This window comes from Myripristis murdjan, chromosome 4 (assembly GCF_902150065.1).
Source record: "Myripristis murdjan chromosome 4, fMyrMur1.1, whole genome shotgun sequence".
Lineage (NCBI taxonomy): Eukaryota > Metazoa > Chordata > Actinopteri > Holocentriformes > Holocentridae > Myripristis > Myripristis murdjan.
Window position 1 is genome coordinate 5792235 of NC_043983.1, and position 20301 is coordinate 5812535.

Consider the following 20301-nt stretch of genomic DNA (forward strand, 5'->3'; position numbering starts at 1 on the left):
TGACTGACTGCTTTGTCTTGGTCACACAGAGAGGAATGTGGTGTGTGTGTGTGTGTGTGTGTGTGTGTCAGCAAAGGAACAATGCATTCCTCAAGTTAAAACCTTTGTAGATGTGAATGTGTAAAAGTGAGTGATAAGACACGGCTCCAGTCACAGAGCTGTGTTGTACGTGTGCCTAGATGGTCTGAGCCCACCCTGACTTTTGAGTTTTCACTCAACATTTTTTTTACCATCTCAAAACACTGAGCATTACGTACACCACCACTCCAAATAATACTTGATAAGAAATTAATTTTTGCCTCGTAAAGATGTGGTTAATGCGTCGTCGTCTCCGTTTTTTCATGTCATAAAATAGTAGAAGTGGTACATTTTAGAATCAGATGCCTTGTTTTGCTGATACTAGTTTCCATCCCTACTTACTGTAAACAGTGGCAATAGGAATGCAACAATATCTGACCATACATTAAATCTTGGTATTTGAAAGTCAACGTAAATATCACAGGGCTCAGAAAATGTATGTTGATATCAGCAGTTTCACACCTCAATTCAGAAATTAATGTCACATTTTCAGCAAAACCACCTCACTGCCGCCAGATAACTGCGTAAGAGCCCTATCGCCGTTTTCCAGATTACCTTGACTACAGAGCTATGCCACTCACATTCCTGGACCACACTGCACATTCTCAGGAGGGTTGGTAATATTTGAAGGTTGTGCAGACCAGCTTGGCCTTAATAGTGTGTAAGACAGAGACAGAGCTTTTTTGCCCTGCTTACCAGTAGCTGTTCTCGATTTCCATATTTCCATAGTGTTATTCACAACTCAAGTTGTAAGGAAATAAAGGCAAGTTACACATTTCCTTCAAAGCTAGTATACATTAAATGACAAAACAGAGGTTGAACACTTTCTAAGGCAAATATAAACCTTTCACATAACTGTCTTACTCAGTTATGAGGTGAAGTTTAATGTTATGATTTGATGATAGTGCAAGAGTAGTGTGTAAATCCTTATGAACATTTCTGCTGTCTAGAGCATATGTTTTTTTTTTTTTTTTTTTAAGATTTTTTTTTTTTTTTTGGCATTTCTGTTTTATTTGATAGTCACAGTGGCGAGAAACAGGAAAGACAGGGGTGTGAGAGGGGATGACATGCAGAAATTGGCCTGAGCTCAGATTTGAACCCAGGGTGCTGCGGTCAGTACTCAGCCTTGTACATTTGGTACGCTCTCTTACCAGGTGAGCGACTGGGGCGACCCCATATGGCTGATTTTTAACGTTTTCCTTTAAGTTGTAAATGTACTATTTATACACATTTGGTCATTTTGTAATAAACCACTCCCACTTCAATCAGTCATGACCAAAATTTGGACAAATCCCTCGAGCATGGCTACTAAATTGAATAAAAAACCCATGCAACTTATTACGAGATAGAAACTTATCGCATTGGTAATGCTCCCACTAGGGGGCACTACCAATGCGATAAGTAGGGATGGTAGGCTTCTCTCCCACCCCTCTCTATCCTGTGTGTGTGTGTGTGTGTGTGTGTGTGTGTGTGTGTGTGTGTGTGTGTGTGTGTGTGTGTGTGTGTGTGTGTGTGTGTGTGTGTGTGTGTGTGTGAAATACAAGCCACAGCAGCTGTTGCCAGGATATCTAACTATAGCCCTGTGACACACACACACACACTTGCAGTTGTTGTAGCTGGTAACTAGAGGAGTCACCCATAATGCCTTGCAGCAGCTGTGGTGGTTTGTGTTGAGCTGGCGTCCATGATGAGTGTTTGATCAGGTCATTTTAAGGTTCTTCTGCTCTGCTCGAAGGCTGTTCACCTATGATGGACATGGCCAGCAGCCCTTGTGTAGCCCCGTGTCCCATTCATTAGTAATCACCAGGATTCCCATGATAATTTAGGCCCGGTGCCTGCTCTGCAGTATCCTTCTTGTTTTGATTATCATAAAGTTATACATTTTGGCATCACAGCTATGTGGTTGTATTGACTTTGAAGTGCTCAAAGAATACCTTTATCCCTCTGTTCAAATGATAACTGTCTTGGCTTCTTGGTTACCTAGATTGTCAGTAGTGTTCTTTTTAATTAAATGTTAATTAATTAAATGTTAATGTTAATACATTTATAATTAATTATGAGCTAACAAGGCCAGCATTGGCTAACTTCCTACTGCAATTTTGGCTCACTGTACGTTCTTCATCTGATTATGGCAGTCAGTCAAGCAGATACAACATATTCTACATTTATACACTGTAATACATTTTCCTTCTCAGTGTATTTCTCACTGCCTCTGGTTCATACTAGCCATCACCATGCCACTGTCAGACTAGCACCAAACATAGCCTTATATGTGCACTTCACTAAATCTTTGATTTTATACAAGGACCAAAAACAGTAGTGTAGTGGAATCCCAGCACCTGGACGATGTGTGAAGCAGAAAAGGAGTTGGACAGCTGTTGATAATTTGCAGCGTACTGCTGTGAAGTCCACGCAGGTGTTAGAGCACTCAAATAGATCACAACAATCTCTCCAATAGAGTCAGAAGGCTGCCAGAGAGACAGAGGGGGAGGGAGATGGGCGATATTGGAAATTCCCTCTGTAACTGGATCTGATTGTTGTGAGTGCCATAGTCTACACTTCTAAGTGCTATTCAGCTGAAGCTCAGGTTGATCTATTGGTCTTGAGTCCTGAATCATAGAGGTGGACTGATAAGGCCAGGAGATGAGTGAGACAAATCATCTTTGTTTCTGTAAACCCGAGTTACAAAATGATCAGGAGTGTGTGTGTGTGTGTGTGTGTGTGTGTGTGTGGTGTGTGTGTGTGTGTGTGTGTGTGTGTGTGTGTGTGTGTGTGTGTGTGTGTGTGTGTGTGTGTGTGTGTGTGTGTGTTGGAGAGATAATAATGGTTTGTATTGTATGGCAGTGTGTCTTGACCTGTAATTGTATAGCCCACCCTTGGGCTTATATTCTCACAGCTATCAGTAAATATCCAGGTCACATGATTAAATCACAACATCAAGGGGTGACTAGAAACATCCTAACGTAACATTTTGATGAGGTTGATTTTGTGGAGTTAGAGTTAGGGTTAAGTTTTTCTTTTTTGTTTTTATTTTATTAACTGTTGTGGTCATTACATTTGAAGATTGTGTTTATCATTGGTGTGATCATTTATTGCTGATTTGTAGCACAGAAAATGCTCATATGCTGACTTGTTCTTGGGGCTCATTGCTGGTATCACACATTAATCAGTATGTAGTTAAAATAGAGAAGTGTGTTGGCTGTAAGTTTTTAACAGTTTTTGTAGTGAGATAGCTGCTGTCCCTGAAATAAGTATACAACAGGTCAGGCAGCATGTGCTACAGCAGTGGTTTTCAAATTCATTCTTCTTCCACACACCTAAGTTGACTGTCATTAAGCTGGTGACCCCCCATTTGAACTGATGTTGCCTGAGGAAAACTGATTTGAAAAAATATTGTTTAAATGCCATACTTGAACAGAGACAAATGAATTCAAATGTGGTCCTTTCTCTTTTCCTTGTGGTGAGATTAAAACAGTGGACTGAAAATATGTATTAGCAATATTGAAAATCATCTTTTTAAAAAAAAAAAAAAAATCATAACAGTTTCTAGTTAATTTAAATTATAGTGAAATTAAATAATTACTCATTTTTCTGAGTAGCCCTTCGAAGCCCCTCAAGGTCCATATTGACAACCAGTGTGCTATAGTATTATGCAGCCATTTCACTCTACTTTTTGAACAGTAATCTTTCAAACCAATGTCAAGCTTGTATTTATTTATTTATTTTGTTCATGTTTATGTAGGTGTAAGATGGAAAATAAATGCTTGAAATGCATTATTAAGGATGGCTTTTGTGTTCTACTGCACATTTCTATCTGTTTTCTCCTCTGGGTGATTTGAGTTATGGAAATGCAATCTGTATTGAAATAACAACCAATCTCTCTCCCTCCCTCTATCCAGTCATATAGAGAAGATAACAACATGGGTCGACCCCAGGAAGTCCATGGCGCCCAACATGACACGGATGTCCCTGCTTCACAATGCCCAGAATAATGCCACCACACTCCCTCAAGCACTCACACACACACCGTCACACAACCAGTCACAGTGCAGCATGGCCCCGTCTCAGCCCAACCTGGGTGAGTACACTTTGACACGCACACAGACACATACACACACACACACACACACACACACACACACACACACACACACAGAAGTCAGCCAGTCATAGATCTCTGTCACTTTGTTGTAATATGATCAATAACAACTATAATTCAGCACCGTGGTATAAAAATCTTCATGTACAACAGTTAGGCGATTGAGCTTTGTTAACACAAGCATTTATAAGAAAAGTAAGAAGTTGCATATTGTGGTGGTCTTTCCTGAATTATAAGTATTTGTAAGCAAAAATTTACAAAGATCTTATTTTTTTAACATTTTTAAAGAAGCCCTTTCATATTTTCCATGGAGATTTGGACCACACCGCAGATGTTGCTAATCTGTGACATATAAAATGACACAAAAGGATAATGTCAACTTTGATTCTTTATACTTATACATGAGTCTCAACTGGTTTGTTTCACCATGTTGTCCAGCAGCTGTCCCAGAGTGAAAATAAACTACATACACATGCTCCAACAGTTGAAGCAACAACCTCCCAAGCCTCATCTGTGTTAAGGCTGAAAGCTGTAATGGTTACAATTAATATGCTGTCATGATATCTGTGTATATGGGGGTGTATGATTAAACGCACCATACTCTTGGGTTTGCACCTGTCCTGCTTGACAGTGCCAGTACAGTCTTTTCAAAAAAGAGCTGTTATAAAACAAACTGGATAAATCAGCCACAGACACTCCATTTACTATCTCAGATACACACACACATAGATAAGCTAGCACTGTGTGGAAAATGATGTGAGGACACCTGAATGAAATGCACAGTGCTATTGAATCTTCTGTCCTTCTGTCACCTGCTTACATTACCTGGTTGGTTGACATTTTCACTTTGCTAGTCATTGGATGCACTCCTGTCTTATCTGTAGTTCACCACCATGCAGCGATAATGTGTGGGAAGTTATGAAATTTACTTTTTAATGTTTTCCTTGTAAAAACTAACTAAATAACTAAATAGGACTAACCATATAATCTGCCTTTGTTGCTTTGTTCACAGACTCACACACATCAGACATTTATTGTTTGTTTAAGATTATTTTTAAGCCAGTGTTGTGATTTGTGTTTGGCCAGTCTTTGGACAGGCCTACTTATTGGTCCAAATATTTACATATTTGACATCTAATCTTGTATGTCTTTGAGGGGGTGTTCGCATTAGTTACAGTTGTTTTGTACCATGCCTGAGTATGATTGCCGAACCCCCTATACCCCCCCCACCAGTCAACTTTCACATTAGTAATGTTGTTCCATACCTGACAACACTTGCATATCTACACACTCAGATTGATAACTGAATATATAGTATATGTATCTGTGGTGACATGATGATTTCCACTGTATACTTGTCTGCAAGCACCATACAGTTGCTGTAATATGTTAGCAAACGGCATGTGTAGCTCTATGCTATAGCCAGTGTCCTCACTCCATTAAGATAGTCTTTGAAAACTAATCTTAATTCCAATTTTAACCCTAAACCAAAGTTGTAATCCTACACTAATCTTAACTGTTCCCAAAACCTAAACCTTGCCAAGAGGATTTCTCCCCGCACTAGCCAGGGAATCCAAAAAAGTCTCTCCTCTGTTCTGCTCTCAGGCAGTTTTATTTTGTGTGTGTGTGTGTGTGTGTGTGTGTGTGTGTGTGTGTGTGTGTGTGTGTGTGTGTGAGATTGCGCATTTGTGGCCTTTTTGCTTCACCACTGTAACCCTCATCCTTGTGTCTAAGTTTTGAGACTTACTATAGGGTGCCAGCCACCATCATCTTGCAGTGAAATCATCCCAGAGTTCAAAACTTGAACATCTTAACTTATGGGAAGGGACATCTTTTTTTTAAACAGCTCTGATATGAGTATCCCATGTGCAACTTGGAAATACCTATGTACAAGCCAAGCTTGGATGTTGGAGGAAAAGAATGGCTGCAACTGTGCAGCTAATTTCACCACCAGTTTGACCGCCCTACACACTGACTCAGATCTAGACTCCGCTACAATACCTTTAATCGTCACCTAATTCATAACAGTACCCATTCATTTCTCTTTTAACCAGTTTTATTTAGTATTCATACAATACTGTGGATATTGCATTTTAAACTCCACAAGGGACTATGTGAATATTTATTGGTGATGCTGGGTCAGGTCTAGAGTGATCCACACCCACACCTAGCTTTTATTAGCCTGACTGAAGCACACCCCAGTGTTGACTAATATAGCCAGTCCGCTATCTCAAACCTGCTGTTTTTTAATTGCATTGAAAACTGATTTACATCTAGATTGTTTTTTAAATCTATTTTAATGTCTTCCCAAAATTTCTAAATTTTTGATTTGTGAGGCCCACACCATGTACAGGACAAAGTTCAAGACCCAACACACCCAGGGAGTTCTAAGCTACCGAACCTTCACTTTCTAGGCACATTATTTCCACATGGAGCCATTTTTAATTTATAGTAGCTTAAAGAATAACTAAACCACTAACCAACCAAATCTCTCTTAAGCCTGACCTCTCAGGGTGAAAAGTAGGGTGCTTGATGTTTGGTGGCAGGTGATGTCATCATCCATTAAGTGTAACAGGTGGTGACATCACCTGCCATCAAAGACCAAGCACCCTACTTTTCACCATTAGAGGTCAGGCTTCACAGAGAGCTGGGTTTGGAGTTTAGTTACTCTTTACTCTTCAAGCATATTTCTTCCCAGTCATTGTCCTGTTGTTAAATGTGCAGTTAACTCAAATTTTGCTTACATTACCCAGGAATTTCTAACATTGCTTACAACAATAACAATAACACATGATAAAAGGACTTCATAGTCCTATCTTAATCGTGTAAACTATCTATCTAGTATCAGTCCTTGTTAGCATAACTGGCAGTGGTTGTCCAACTTGACTTTTTCCCAACTAACAGCGCTCGCGGCTCTTAGTAAAATGGAGGTCCTTTAGTTATGAATTTTGGGTTGATTGGTCATCTTACTGCCTGTCCAGGGGATTTACCAGCTGGTTGGGAACAGGCAGTCAGCCCTCAGGGAGAGACCTACTACATTGACCACAAAACACACTCCACCTCCTGGCTCCACCCAAAACTCTGTAAGTAACCAATCCCAGAGCATTATGAGTTGAATAAAACCTTTGTTTCCATTGCAAAGCATTCAGCCTAAGCCTACACATATTCTTATCTGACAGAACTCACCATTCACTTAGTGATGATATCAGTCAGACTTATCATATTCAACTCAGCTGTGTCATGGCAACCAGTCTCGCTTCAAGCTTTATTTTGTGCAGAATGTCCTGCATTTCAGATGCAGAGTTACGGTGAAATATACAATGCATATACAGTGCATTTGCATTTGGATATAGGAAGCCGTAAAAGCAAATTAACAAAGTACTCATCTCTGAAAATATATTAAAATGAAAAACTACAACACCTTAGTTGTGCAAATGTTCACATCCTTCACTAAGTAATCATTTGAAATAGGTTTTTCTCTGCTTATTGAAGCAACGGATTTGAGAGTCCCTGCCATCTTAGCCGGTCTGGATTTAGGATTTTTTCTCCCCACGTTTCTGAACAGAAAGGTTTATTCAATTTATTCAATTTCAATTTAGACTACTTTAAGTTTCTGTGGTTTTCAGGTAAAATAGTCTCATTGTTTATAGGGTTTAAGAGGGGATTCCAACTCTTATCAAACATTTTTGGGGAGCCCCTAAGAAAGAATCTAATTTCCTCAAGTTTAAAACATTTTATTATGTATCATATTAAACCTGCTTGTCTCTAGGAGGTTTGCAGAAAGAATGAACCCGCTCAACTCATAAGGGCCAAAACACCTTTACATAGCAGCTGCCATATCATAAGATGAACTCTAGATAGGACTTAAATAGGACTGATTAAGTGACTGTAGTCAGTATTTGTGCTAAAATTATTTTGAGAGGATTAGATTTATGACATCAATATTTGTATACCCATATATATTGGGCAGTACCATAACACATGAATGAGATTGGCAGGCAATTACTTAACACCTGTTGTAGACATCACTCATTTCAGGATATGTTTTTGCAAGTTTAGCACTGGTCAAGTGAACTTGTAGAAATATAAGAATGGACCAGTGAAAGAATATGATCCCAGTGCTCATTGTTTAAGTCCAGTGGTAAATAAGGCTCCCATGCATTTGTCAGATTAAGAGCAAAGTCTGGGTTTATGGACTCTCACATATTTGAATTAAGGCTCCTCTGATCAGTGTCAAGAGCTAGAATAGTCAGTTTCAGATGTCTGCAATTTAGCAGAGTGATTAGCAAAGTGAGATAATTAATCTTACACAAAGGTGACCCATATTGAAAGCGGTGAATTAAAAAATAACCATTAGATACGTACATTTTGTAGTGGTCTAATTTATTGGAGTTGTTAATGAACACACAAAAATGTAGGCACTTGCACAAATTTCTACCATCCGAGGAAAAGGGCAGAGTTTAGAATTGATTTTGGGAAGATTCACATTCACATTGGTAAATGCTTCAAGCACTCAAGACTCTCGGACATGTGAACCTCTTAAACCACATGAAAGGAAAAAAGAAGCTACAGAGAATTTTGGCTGATGAACTGAGGTGTGTACTGTTGAAGATTACAGTCAGTCTGTGCAGTTCAACACATACACTAAAATGCTAAATCATTTTGGATATGTTCTAGAATATCTAAAACCATGTGGAGTGAGGAAACTAGAAACCTATACAAGAATGTTGTCTGCATATTGGGATACTTCACAGCTCACTCCCAACTGAGTGATGCCTTCAAATTTCTCCTTCCTGCGGAGCCATGCAGCAGTAACATACAGAGGAGATGATGGGATAGGGGTCAAACTTGTCGTGCTTCATTGGAAGTTGTGTTGTAAAGCTAATTGATAGTGGTCGCTCCCGTTCAGTCACTTAACCATATTCTTGAGTGTCAGATGTCAGTTTGCTGATTGGCATTGGACACTTTAGGAAACACTAATACAAAATGGACTGCTTTTCAGTAGTGCTTTTCTAGTCTACTGACCACTCAAAGCACTTTACAGTGTTCATACACTGATGGCAGAGGCTGCCATGCAAGGCGCCTAGCTGTCCATCAGGAGCAGTGCTCCTGAGCCACGCCGCCCCTGGTATTTTGCAAGAATGTATGCTTTTGAAAATTCACTAGTTATCCCTTCTGTGCTCTTTCCAATGGCTCAGGTGAATCAGGATATTTCCTCTGGGAGCTGCAATAGTATGGTCACAGCAGCACAAAGCTTTGTGAGAGCTGCACCAAACCCTTTTCTGGGTAAACCACATCTTTAGTTACTAATATATCTCATAGTTCAACCTCTGAGATTCTTCAGTTCCTGCGCAGGAGCAGCTTATGTACCTCAAATGCTTTCCCACATTACTTGTTCATTTTTCATTCATTTTCCAAACCGCTTATCCTCACAAGGGTCGCGGGGGTTGCTGGAGCCTGTCCCAGCACTCATTGGGCGGAAGGCAGGGGAAACACCCAGGACAGGTCGCCAGTCCATCACAGGGCAGACAGACAAACAGTGACATTCACACACAGGGGCAGTTTAGCATTTCCAATTCACCTAACCTGCATGTCTTTGGACTGTGGGAGGAAACCAGAGCACCCGGCGGAAACCCACACAGATATGGGGAGAACATGCAAACTCTACACACAAAGGACCCTGGGTGGCTGGCTGGACATTACTTGTTAAATGGATTTAATTTAATCAAATGTGGGAATTGCTACATGTAATTAGAGTCTCCTGGAAAGACCTGCTATGGCATTTAACTGCAATAAAACTTTTGTCATACCCTCTGGACAGGCAGGCCAACACATTTTTCTTGTCTTGATATTGCATTTGAAGTTCCGTGGTTTGGGATTTTTATCATACAGTGTATGGCCTGGCAAAAATGACACTTAAAGAATGTTGGTTTTGTCTCTCTCCCTGCAGTGTATTCATGATAATGTGAAAACAAAAAAATACATGAGAAGTACAATTTTGGTGTGCATGAAAGCTTAATTTCAAGATAAGGGTCTCTTGTACACTGAAATTAGGCCTACTCGCTGTTCATTGCTTTGGTGACACCTTATGGGGGTGTAGTTTGCCAAGCATTCTGTGTCTGACTTGTCCATCCATGGAAAGTTGATCAGATACAGTTTTTCTAGGAGCATTTCCTCTTTCTTTTGTATGTGGAACTTGCTAACAACTCTGTGCTCAAAACTCAGGGAACAGGAAGGATATGAGTGTAAGTCCAGTCCATTTTCCGTGACATACTTCCAAGCAGGAGTGTTGTTGTCCTAGCAGAGAACAGTCTACAGGCTCAAAGCCAGATTTAGCTTGCTGTTTTTCTTTGGAAAGAGCTCAGTCAGATGTTCAGATGATACAGCAATTCATTTCTGTTGGCTCAGTTGGCTAAAGTGCGTACCCTACAATGATGTGGGTTTGAATTCAGCCTTGCACCATTGCCGCTTGTCACCCCCTTTGCTCCCTCCTGGCCTTCTTTACTATAGACCATCTACTCTACCAGAAATACCCCAAACATCTCACACTGAAACATTTTTAAAATGGTTAGGTTTATGGAACAAATACATAAATTAGTGAAAGACAGTGCAGTGAAGACCCATCTTGAACCAGGAAAAAAAAAAACAATCTATACCAGGAATAGACTGGTGCTGGTCTAGAAATAAAATGGAAAAATAGACTTTGGAGAGGTGGGCAAAAAAGATTGAGGGAGAGAATGAAAGTGAATGAGAGAACTGTGTAGAAAAAACACAACACTGTTGTGCAATATGCCTGGAACTGATTTTTAACAACCCAGTGAGCAAACAGACACACACGATAGAAGCACACATGCACACACACACACACGCACACACACACACACACACACACACACACACACACACACACAGCTGTAGCAGGTTTCAGTGATGCTGAGTAAATTGGCATGACCACATTAAATTGGAGCAGATTAAAACTGGTCTCCACACAAATTCTCAAAGAGAAAAGCCTCGCAAATGAGATATTTTGGTGCAGGATGAGTTAACACTGCGACAGCATGAAGCCCCCCTAACTCAAATAATTGTTCGTTCTTTTTCAGAACAGTATTTGTTTGTTTTAAGTTTCTTAAGATTTTTCGACAACTTTCTCTCAGTACCTCTTTTATTTTCCTAAAACACTGTTTTAACAGAACTTACCTCAGTCTGACACCACTTAGTGTTACACTAATGTCAGAAAGGTTTACATTGGTTGATGGGTGAACTAAGTTTAGATAGTCTAACCTTCCACAACATTCCTTGTTTTGAGTGTAGCAGCTTTGGCCAGCTAAGTCTTCAGGTTCCAAGTCAGATTTAGCTCACCGTTTTTCTTTGGCTGGGGCTCAGTCGGATGTTCAGCCAATACAGGCATTTGCTGGGTCTGTCTCTCTTTCTACTTGACCTCTCACCTTTTTTCTCAGCTCTGATTCGGTTTGCTGTCTTCTCTTCTGACACTCCACACTTCCTCTGTGTAATTTTCTTTTCAGGTGTGTGTGTGTGTGTGTGGTGTGTGTGGTGTGTGTGGTGTGTGTAGATGTATATAGGTATCTTTTTATTTTTATTTTTTTTAACTTTTGTATTTTTTAAAAATATTTATAATGTGGTGTCAGAACATGTAAAAAAGAGATGGGGCAGCATAACACAAAGACACTGTATACTGGATCAGAAAGGTCCTCTGTTGTTTTTGATTATTTCATCAGTAAATTCACATCCACTAGCAGAACAGGCAAAACAGTGTAGTTATAGGTTTACACAATACCAGCAGTACTGTATACTAAAACAGGAAATTCCCCTGTTGTTCTTTACGCATTCCTCAGTAAAACCACAACTATTTCACATATAGAGCAGCCTTTTGATCTTACATGGCTCGCCCATTTCCGGATGCTGGCCTTCAGAGCAAAGATACTAGCTAGTGTGGATAAATCTCACACCAAATAAACAATGCATACAGTATATGGGCAAGTGAGCACATACCTCATTGTTCTGGTTATAAAAATAACTGTTAAAGACGAGAAAAAAACAAGTGACTTGCATTTTTCAGTTCAAAACTGATGGACTTCGAGGCCTCACAGATCCTTTGTTAGACACTGTATGCTATTATCCGTTGAACAAGACTGCTAGCTGGACTCTGGACTTTCTATTATATAATGTAGCCAGTTAGCTAGCCTAGTTTATTGCTTGTACTGGGTAACAATTTCACAGTTGGACCTCCATGACCGCTGTTGTTGATGGGAGATTTTTGACACAACTGCAAAGCCTCTAATAATTTCCAAGAATATTTTTATAAATTCTAGTGTAACTGTTCAAGAGGACATAGCCAAAATTTGCCCAACAGTTATTAGACAGGGAGCAAACAGCAGAAAAGCACTTTGAATCTGTGAGGCATTGATCAAGTGATTGATTGCTGTTTAAGTACTTTGCTATTATCAACATCCTGTGTCCAAAAGACTTTTTCATGTGAAAGATTTTGTCTTTTCTCTATTCCTCTTTCCCCTTCTCATTCTAGTGATGCAACAGCACCGACAGCATCCACAGCAACACCATCACCAGCAGCAGCAGATACAGGCCCAGCAGGTGCCAGTTCAGACCATGGGCTCACCCAGCACCCTGGCCCAGCAGCACAGCTCCGCTGGTGGCATGATGGTTGTGGGAGGGCCCCTGGGGGCTGGGGCTAGTGGAGTTGGTGGGGTTACCAGTGTTCAAGGTAAGTCAATTGAATCAAAGCCTTTTGTGTGCACACGCTGTGGCACTGTGTGTTGAAGAGCTTCAGTGGTTGTTTGTTGTTGTTGTTGTTGTTGTTGTTGTTGTTGTTGTTTTTACTTTATTTTCCCAAATTAAAGTTTGCTAGTAAGCAATATCAGCCAGTACTTGTCACTGAAGCATGCTCATCTTGGGTAAATGGGCAGCTCTGAATGGGAGAGGATGTCTGAAATTGCTTTCATGCAGAAGACATGTAGCAGTGCAGCTTTTGCTACTCAAACTGCAAAACACTGGCTTAATAACAGAAACTACAAGTTGTAGTGCTTTTTGTATGGACTAACATTAATCCTGGTTTCTTAAACAAGCAGGTGTCTAATCTGGACAATATTGGACAAAATTATCGATATATATATTTTTTTTTTTCATTACATTTACAGCAGTCTTATCTTGTAAAAAGATCAACTATGTTCAACCTCAGTTTTGTGTTTTTGCAACGGGGAAGTGCAAAAGCATCAGTGTTGAACGCAGATGAACTTCTTACCTCTTACAAATACAAGTTTTTCTGGTACACGTGAATTCTTAACTTACTTTAATGGGCAGCCCATGTATACGTCATCTACAGTTTTATTTGTGATTTCATTAGCTCTTCACGACAATGTGAGTTCATTAGCCAATACACTAACTCCTCCTGGTATGGAGAATTGTTTCCTCCCATGCTGGTGCAGAATGTGCTGCATGTGGACCATCAGCTGTTGTCTGTGCCTTTTGTGTTTGTGTTTGAAGTTAAACCTTACTCCAACTTTTTCCCATCTCTCCATCCTCCTCACTTCAACAGTATATTCCATGTTATCGCTATCTTCTGAATATTCCCTATCCATCCTATTCTGCATCCTATCTCTGACCCATTCAGTAAGCAGTTGTGCGCAACACTTCACTCAGATTTGAATTTCATTGCTCCGTCTGCTCCATCAAGCACTCCGTCCGTCCACAAAGGCACTAAGTGGTCTTCTGATGTTGTCAGGCACACACTGGGATACATTAGTGTTCACACTACAAATACTATCTGCCCCATGTGTCCCTTACCACCTCCAAAGGTGGTTTGAGTGAATGCTTCACAGAGTGTTGATGCAGTGAACCCCATTCACACCTGTGCTGTCCACTTGTGATCGGATTACCTGAGATGGATGTAAAAACCAGTTTGAATGGGGCCTAAGAGTGAAGCTAATTGACCTCTCATGGTTTGGGTTTCCAAGTTGGCATTAACATAGGCAGCTCTAAGAACAAGTGTGAAGGGGTGCAGTGAGTTTTAGCCAATAGGCTCAGGTGTCCCTCACTCTGTTTTGTTTCTGTTGTCAGGTGTTGGTGTTACCCAGCAGCAAAAGATGAGACTCCAAAGGATCCAGTTGGAGAGAGAGAGGATCCAAAGACGACAGGAGGAACTCATGAGACAGGTGACTGTCTCTTTCACACACACACACACACACACACACACACATACACTGATGTAAAAAAAAAAAAAAAAAAAAGTGTGTTATTTGAACACAAAATTCATGGCAATCCACTTAGATTTTGAGATATGATAAAGATAGAGACACAAGAATGCAGGTTGGCATATTTTCTATGTGTGTCTCTCTCCCCCTGTTTTCAGGAAGTGGCACTATGTGGACAGCTACCTATGGAAGCAGACAGCTTAGCATCATCACTGCCTCCTGCTGGGGCCAATCAGAAAAACAACAGCAACATGGCCAGCGCTGGTTCAGACCCCTTCCTTAACAGGTGACTAAAAATCCTATATTGGGAAGTCACAGAATCGCCTTTAATCAGATTTTTTAAATTTATTTTTTATTATTATGAGCAAGACTACTCATCTGCCCTCTCTATTGTTTAGTTTTTTTGTGCAGTCATGTCCAGTTGTGAGGTAGTAGCCTGTTCTAATGATAATGCAGAGCTTTAGCTCTTTATAGGTTTATAATAGTTGTTTTTGTTTTGTATCACAACAGTTTATAACAGTGTGCCTCAAAACGGGCATGTCAGACAACCTAAATCTGTTTGTAGAACCTTGCCAGCTAACTTCAGTGATCTGGTTAATGTTAGGTTTCTACTGACCAAAAGTATCACTACTTCAGCCAAACACTGTTGCAAACAGCTGGGATAACATGTTTTTTTTTCCAACCCAATGACAATATGGATGTTTTTGCTAAATCAAGTAACTATCTAGGACATATGAAAAGCAAGTCAAATGGATGACTATATAATATGACGAAACAGCACTTTATATCTCGTGTGGACCAGTTTACTCATGAGTCCAAAAGGAACAAAGTCAAACCTCCAGACTCCAGCCTGACCCTGGGTTGAGTATGCTGGTTTCTTAACAAACAGATTCTATGGCTGTGGTTACACTTGTCTTGTCAATGCAACTTTTGTCATCCAGTCATGCTAAAAACCATGCCAAGCCTGTACGCTCCCAGATTGGATCTTGCTCAATCAGCCAGACCACATGCCGAGGTGGCCTGGTTCACACTGAGTTCGGATCTCAGTGGGGTGTGGACAGCATGTGGGCAAATCCAGACAATTTATCAATATATATAGTGGAATATATGCATGTGGAAAAATACCTGATTATTATCCGATCAGGCAGGTCGTATTGGAGTGTCAAGTCTGGAAACACACACATGTGGACACAGCTTGAGTTCCGATCTAGTGCATATGAGAAGTTGCATTGAAAATAGTGAGATTCAAGCCCAAAACAACCTGGAGTTGTCGGGGTCTGTTGGGACCCATTGGGTTTGAGCTATGATTCAAAATTCTATTATATTCTATAAAATTCTATATAAGTAATGGTTATTTTCTTTGTTGTTTTCTCTTTCACCCACAGCAGTCATTTCCACCACTCCAGAGAACAGAGCACTGACAGTGGATTGGGTTTAGGCTGTTACAGCATCCCCACCACACCCGAGGACTTCCTGAATAACATGGAAGAAATGGATACAGGTATACACAAAAATATCTGAGCGGACACACAGTGAATTATACTGTTCTGTTTTGTTTGTGTGTTTGTTTTTGTTTTTTTGTTGTTCTTTTTTTCTTTCCCAATGGTAGAGAATGAGTATTTCACTCCTCTGCTGTCTCATCAGGTGACTCCCAGGCGCAGGGCAGTCTGAGCATGCCCACTGGACAGCCAAGTCGCTTCCCTGACTTCCTGGATTCACTGCCAGGAACCAATGTTGACCTGGGAACTCTGGAGGGATCTGACCTCATCCCCATCCTCAATGATGTGGAGTCTGTTCTCAACAAGAACGAACCTTTCCTCACCTGGCTATAGACGCACACACACTCACTCTCTCTCTCTCTCTCTGACACACACACACACACACACACACACACACTCACACACACACACACACACAAACAGTAGATAAAGTCAGAAATAAGCACATCAGTAGTTTCTACACAGATATATTAGCATTATTCTATCCACATGCATACACAGGAGGCTGTAACTAAGAATACACACATCAACACCTGCAGCACAGAGGAAGGAGGACTCATACTGGCTGTGCTGCCTCTCTGCTCTCATCACTCGTGTTAGTTTGCTCTGCTGAGGATGTCTGAAGGGTGTGGACTCAGGTGAAGTCTGGACTGCGATGATAACTAGGATGACACTGGATAGACAGAGTTAAACGATTGAATTTTCGGTGGCAGCCATAGTACCACAGTTCAGCCCCATGGCTGTTGCTGGTGATTCTGTGCCAGCTGATTTCTTGAGTGTGTTGTTATGGTGACAGTGATGTTAAGGAGAACATTGTTACATATTTACATGCTAATGCTTCTTAGTTTTTGAGAAAGACCAGCAAATGAGAGTTCATAGTATAACCTAACAAAACTCTGTCCGTTATGAATCAAAAGCCAGACACCACTGGTTTCATGGTTATGCATATGTTGGGACCTTCATGGTGAGCTGGTTTGTTGTTATGCTGCCTTAGCCACAGGGGGAATACCCATTATAATTCTAAGATCCAGCTGAAAGCATTAAACTGTTTTAAAATGGCCTCCTTACTGTCAGTATCCCCTCTAGTAATTAACCAAACAAAGTAGTGGATTTTATTGTGTAACTGAGGAAAACCTCTTGCATTTCCTTATTCAAAGTGAACAAATAGTGTTTGCATACATTTATCACTCAGCCAAAGGGGAAGTGCCCTACTTTGTTTTAAAGAGTATCTAAACCCCAAACCCAAAGCTGTGTGAAGCCTGACCTCTAAAATGGTGAAAGGTAGGAAGCCAATGCCCACTTGCATTAAGTGAAATACTTTCCTTGGCAGTTTGCTTAAGATTTCCCAGGGAAAAGTATTTTGCACAAATTTAACTAAAGTAATGTACCAAGGAAACATCCTTAGTTAAATAAGGTGTTATCCTTAAGTGCACATCAGAGCACTAAAGAATTCCTTAAAGTTCATTATCTGTTGCATAAATGTCCTTAGCGATAGAAATAAGGAAAAATAATTAAGGTAGCTTCAAGCGCTATTTTGGCCAAAACAAAGGCTAAACCATGGCAGAGAAGTTTTTTTTTCCTCTAAGGAAGTGTATCAAAATGTGCAGATCCCATGTGTAAGGTTAGCCAACTTCGGGAGCTGCTGGAGTCGAAATTAAATTATGGGCTCTACCTTCCATATATTGCGTGAGATGCTGCTGTTGGGATGACAACTGTCTGGAAAACATGGACTAAGTGAAATCAGCTCTAACCCACGGAATGAGTGTTTTGTTGTCCTTCAAGTAGACAAATCACCTCCTCACAGTGACGGGGTCTCCCCTTTCACTTTTAATGGAAAGGAATTTTTTTAAATCTACCACTATATTTATATGTGTATATATATACATTTAAATCCTTGTAGCCTTGCCAAACACAGAAAGATTGTGACATTTTTGCAGCTGTTTTTTCACAATTATCACCACAGTTATCCGCAGGGAAGTCTGGACAGTGTTTACCAGTGTTTTGTGACTGTTGAACTGTCAAAAGATGCAAAGTATTTTACCTTTCCTCAGGAAATCACTAAAGATGGTTTTTGCAACACCCTTAAGCACAGTCCTTAGGTAAGGAGAAAATACCATAAGTGAAATCTTGAGGACAAAAACCTGGATGCTTTGGGCACTGGGTGATGACGTCGCCTGCCACCAAAGACAAGGCATCCTGCTTTCACCATTAGAGGTCAGGCTTCAGAGACTTGGCTCTGGGTTTAGTAGCGAGCTAGCTTTGTGGGCTTTCCAGCTGTTGCAGCAGATCCTTAGTGGGCCTTAGCAGGCCTACTTTAAAGCTAAACATATTTTAAGTAGTCAGATCAAAGCATTTCTTCGAGGTTTTTGTACCAAATATGTATTTCCTGTTTCCTTTTGTTGAGACGATCTATATATCTGCTGAAGCTTTAAACTGTTGACCTTGTTTTATTATTGATTATAAACACTTTTTTGACTAGGGTGCAGTAACCGTGTGAACAAGCCATGTTATTGTTGTTGAAACTATACTTAAGTGTTTTATACTCTTTTATACGTATTGCTACAGTATTCTGTATTATTATGTAATTGTAAGATTCATGAATTTAATTATGCCAGATGATTTGTTACAGTTTTCTGTGGCCCTCTAGGTTTCCAAATGCAACATAGCAGTAACTTTCGTCTTTGCCATTTGGAGTTTTCAGTGGGACAACAACTGTTTCTGTGGTCTTTGAGTGAAACAGCGTTTTTATACCAGTGGTTTTCAGTAACATGCATCTTATGCATCAAAAGGACAGAGAACTTGCCCCATTTATTGTCAGTGAGGCATATTTCTTTTGTTTTTGCCACTGTTTTAAACTCAACAGTATCTCTATGCCACCATCCCATCCCACTTTCAAAGGTGCAGAGAAAGTCTTGATGATATGAAAACTTTGGAGACCACAAGGCCAGTTCCCTATACTGTAATCTATAAGTCTAGACAGATTGCATATACCACTGTAGGATTTGCATTACTAGAGGCTGTATTTGTAGTATTTATCATGACATAGATTTTCCTTCTGTTAGTACCTTTTACAGATAGTTTTTAATGGAAATTTGAAGATGTACATTTCTGAGCACTACCAATTGAAGATGTGACCAGTCGTTATTCAGGAGGATGATTAATCACAAAGTGAGTTTTGGCCTCGACAACAAGTGAACGACCTAAATTCCACTCACCCAGTCAGGATTCTCAGAGGCACTACTGTATGTAGCAAAAAACAGCATACATTTTCACAAAGCAAGCATGTGAGACACTTGTAGACACTAATGGACAGTAGCATGGTGGTTGCTAGCAGTCTGAATATAGTTTGTCTTGTGGGTATTTATTGCATGTTATTGTTATAATTATGCATTCCCCATATGTGAGAGGTGTGGGTAGACAGTTTGTCATTTGTCAATTTGTAATCAATAAGTCAGATTAGTAGTAGAATGATGTTTAAGTGAAAGGTGTTTTTTAACCATCAGTGTTCAGTTCACTTAAAGGTATTTCAGTAACTGGATTTGATTTAAACTTCATGATATGGAAGATGAGGAGCGATAAGAGTTGGCTTGACTCGTGTCAGGCAGGTTAGTTAGAGAGGAAGAGGGGAGATGAGCCAGAAGGAGTGTGGTTTATATGTGTTGTCATTGATCCATTTGGAATCATACAGTAAGGAGCTCTGACGATGGGTGCAGGGATTGGTAGGTAGATTTGTGGTAGTGAGTGTAGAGTGTCTAGTGTTGCTGTGGCAAACTAAGAAATGAGAAATAATGAGGAACAGTGCATTCTTAATTGATCACAATGGCTTTTGGTGGTCTTGCAGTTCAGCAACTCAAGCCAATTGATAGGCAGAATCAATGTTCCAGACATATCCAGGTGTCCCAAGCTGACACAGTGCCATTCTACTGTCTACTGCCCACATTTCCCCAAAACAACATGTGACTTTTTTTTTTTTTATCTTATTTTATCTTATTTTATTTTTTATTTTTATTTTTATTTTTTGGGGGGGGGGGTTCTCACATGATAATCAGTTATGGATGTTATAATCACTCTTGGTACCAGAGTGAGCAGCTACATGTTCTCACTTTGGGTCCCTACATGACAAAAGTGCCAATATATTTGATGATTCTGGGTCCTAAGGTGAGACGCAGTGCGAGTGAAAGAGAAACTGAGTCATCTTGGGCAATCATCTTTGGGCCATGACCCACAATTTAAGCACCCCTGCCTTCCTGTACTACTGCTTTGTGTTAAGCCAGCTTGCTCTTTATAACTCTATTACAGGTCATGTCATGATTTGTGAAATCTTTGAACAGAAAGATGGAATTAAGATTCTGTAACCTTGTTATAAAAAAAAAATGAATAAACCGGTTATGAAACCACA

At 40.2% G+C, this 20301-nt stretch overlaps 1 protein-coding gene across 3 annotated transcripts in view; it reads left to right on the forward strand.

The window, feature by feature from the left end:
* The window catches only part of wwtr1 (WW domain containing transcription regulator 1), a 34119-nt gene extending 13818 nt beyond the window's left edge, over positions 1–20301 (forward strand). The window contains exons 2-8 of one of the 3 annotated variants that reach the window (XM_030050082.1): positions 3978–4156; positions 7159–7260; positions 12720–12917; positions 14270–14364; positions 14562–14689; positions 15792–15904; positions 16048–20301. In XM_030050082.1, the coding sequence (XP_029905942.1) occupies positions 3978–4156; positions 7159–7260; positions 12720–12917; positions 14270–14364; positions 14562–14689; positions 15792–15904; positions 16048–16235 (1003 nt within the window). In that variant the 3' untranslated portion in view covers positions 16236–20301. Of the gene's footprint in view, positions 1–3977; positions 4157–7158; positions 7261–12719; positions 12918–14269; positions 14365–14561; positions 14690–15788; positions 15905–16047 lie in introns of all 3 variants that reach the window. The other 2 variants (XM_030050081.1, XM_030050083.1) reach the window with 2 other exon arrangements.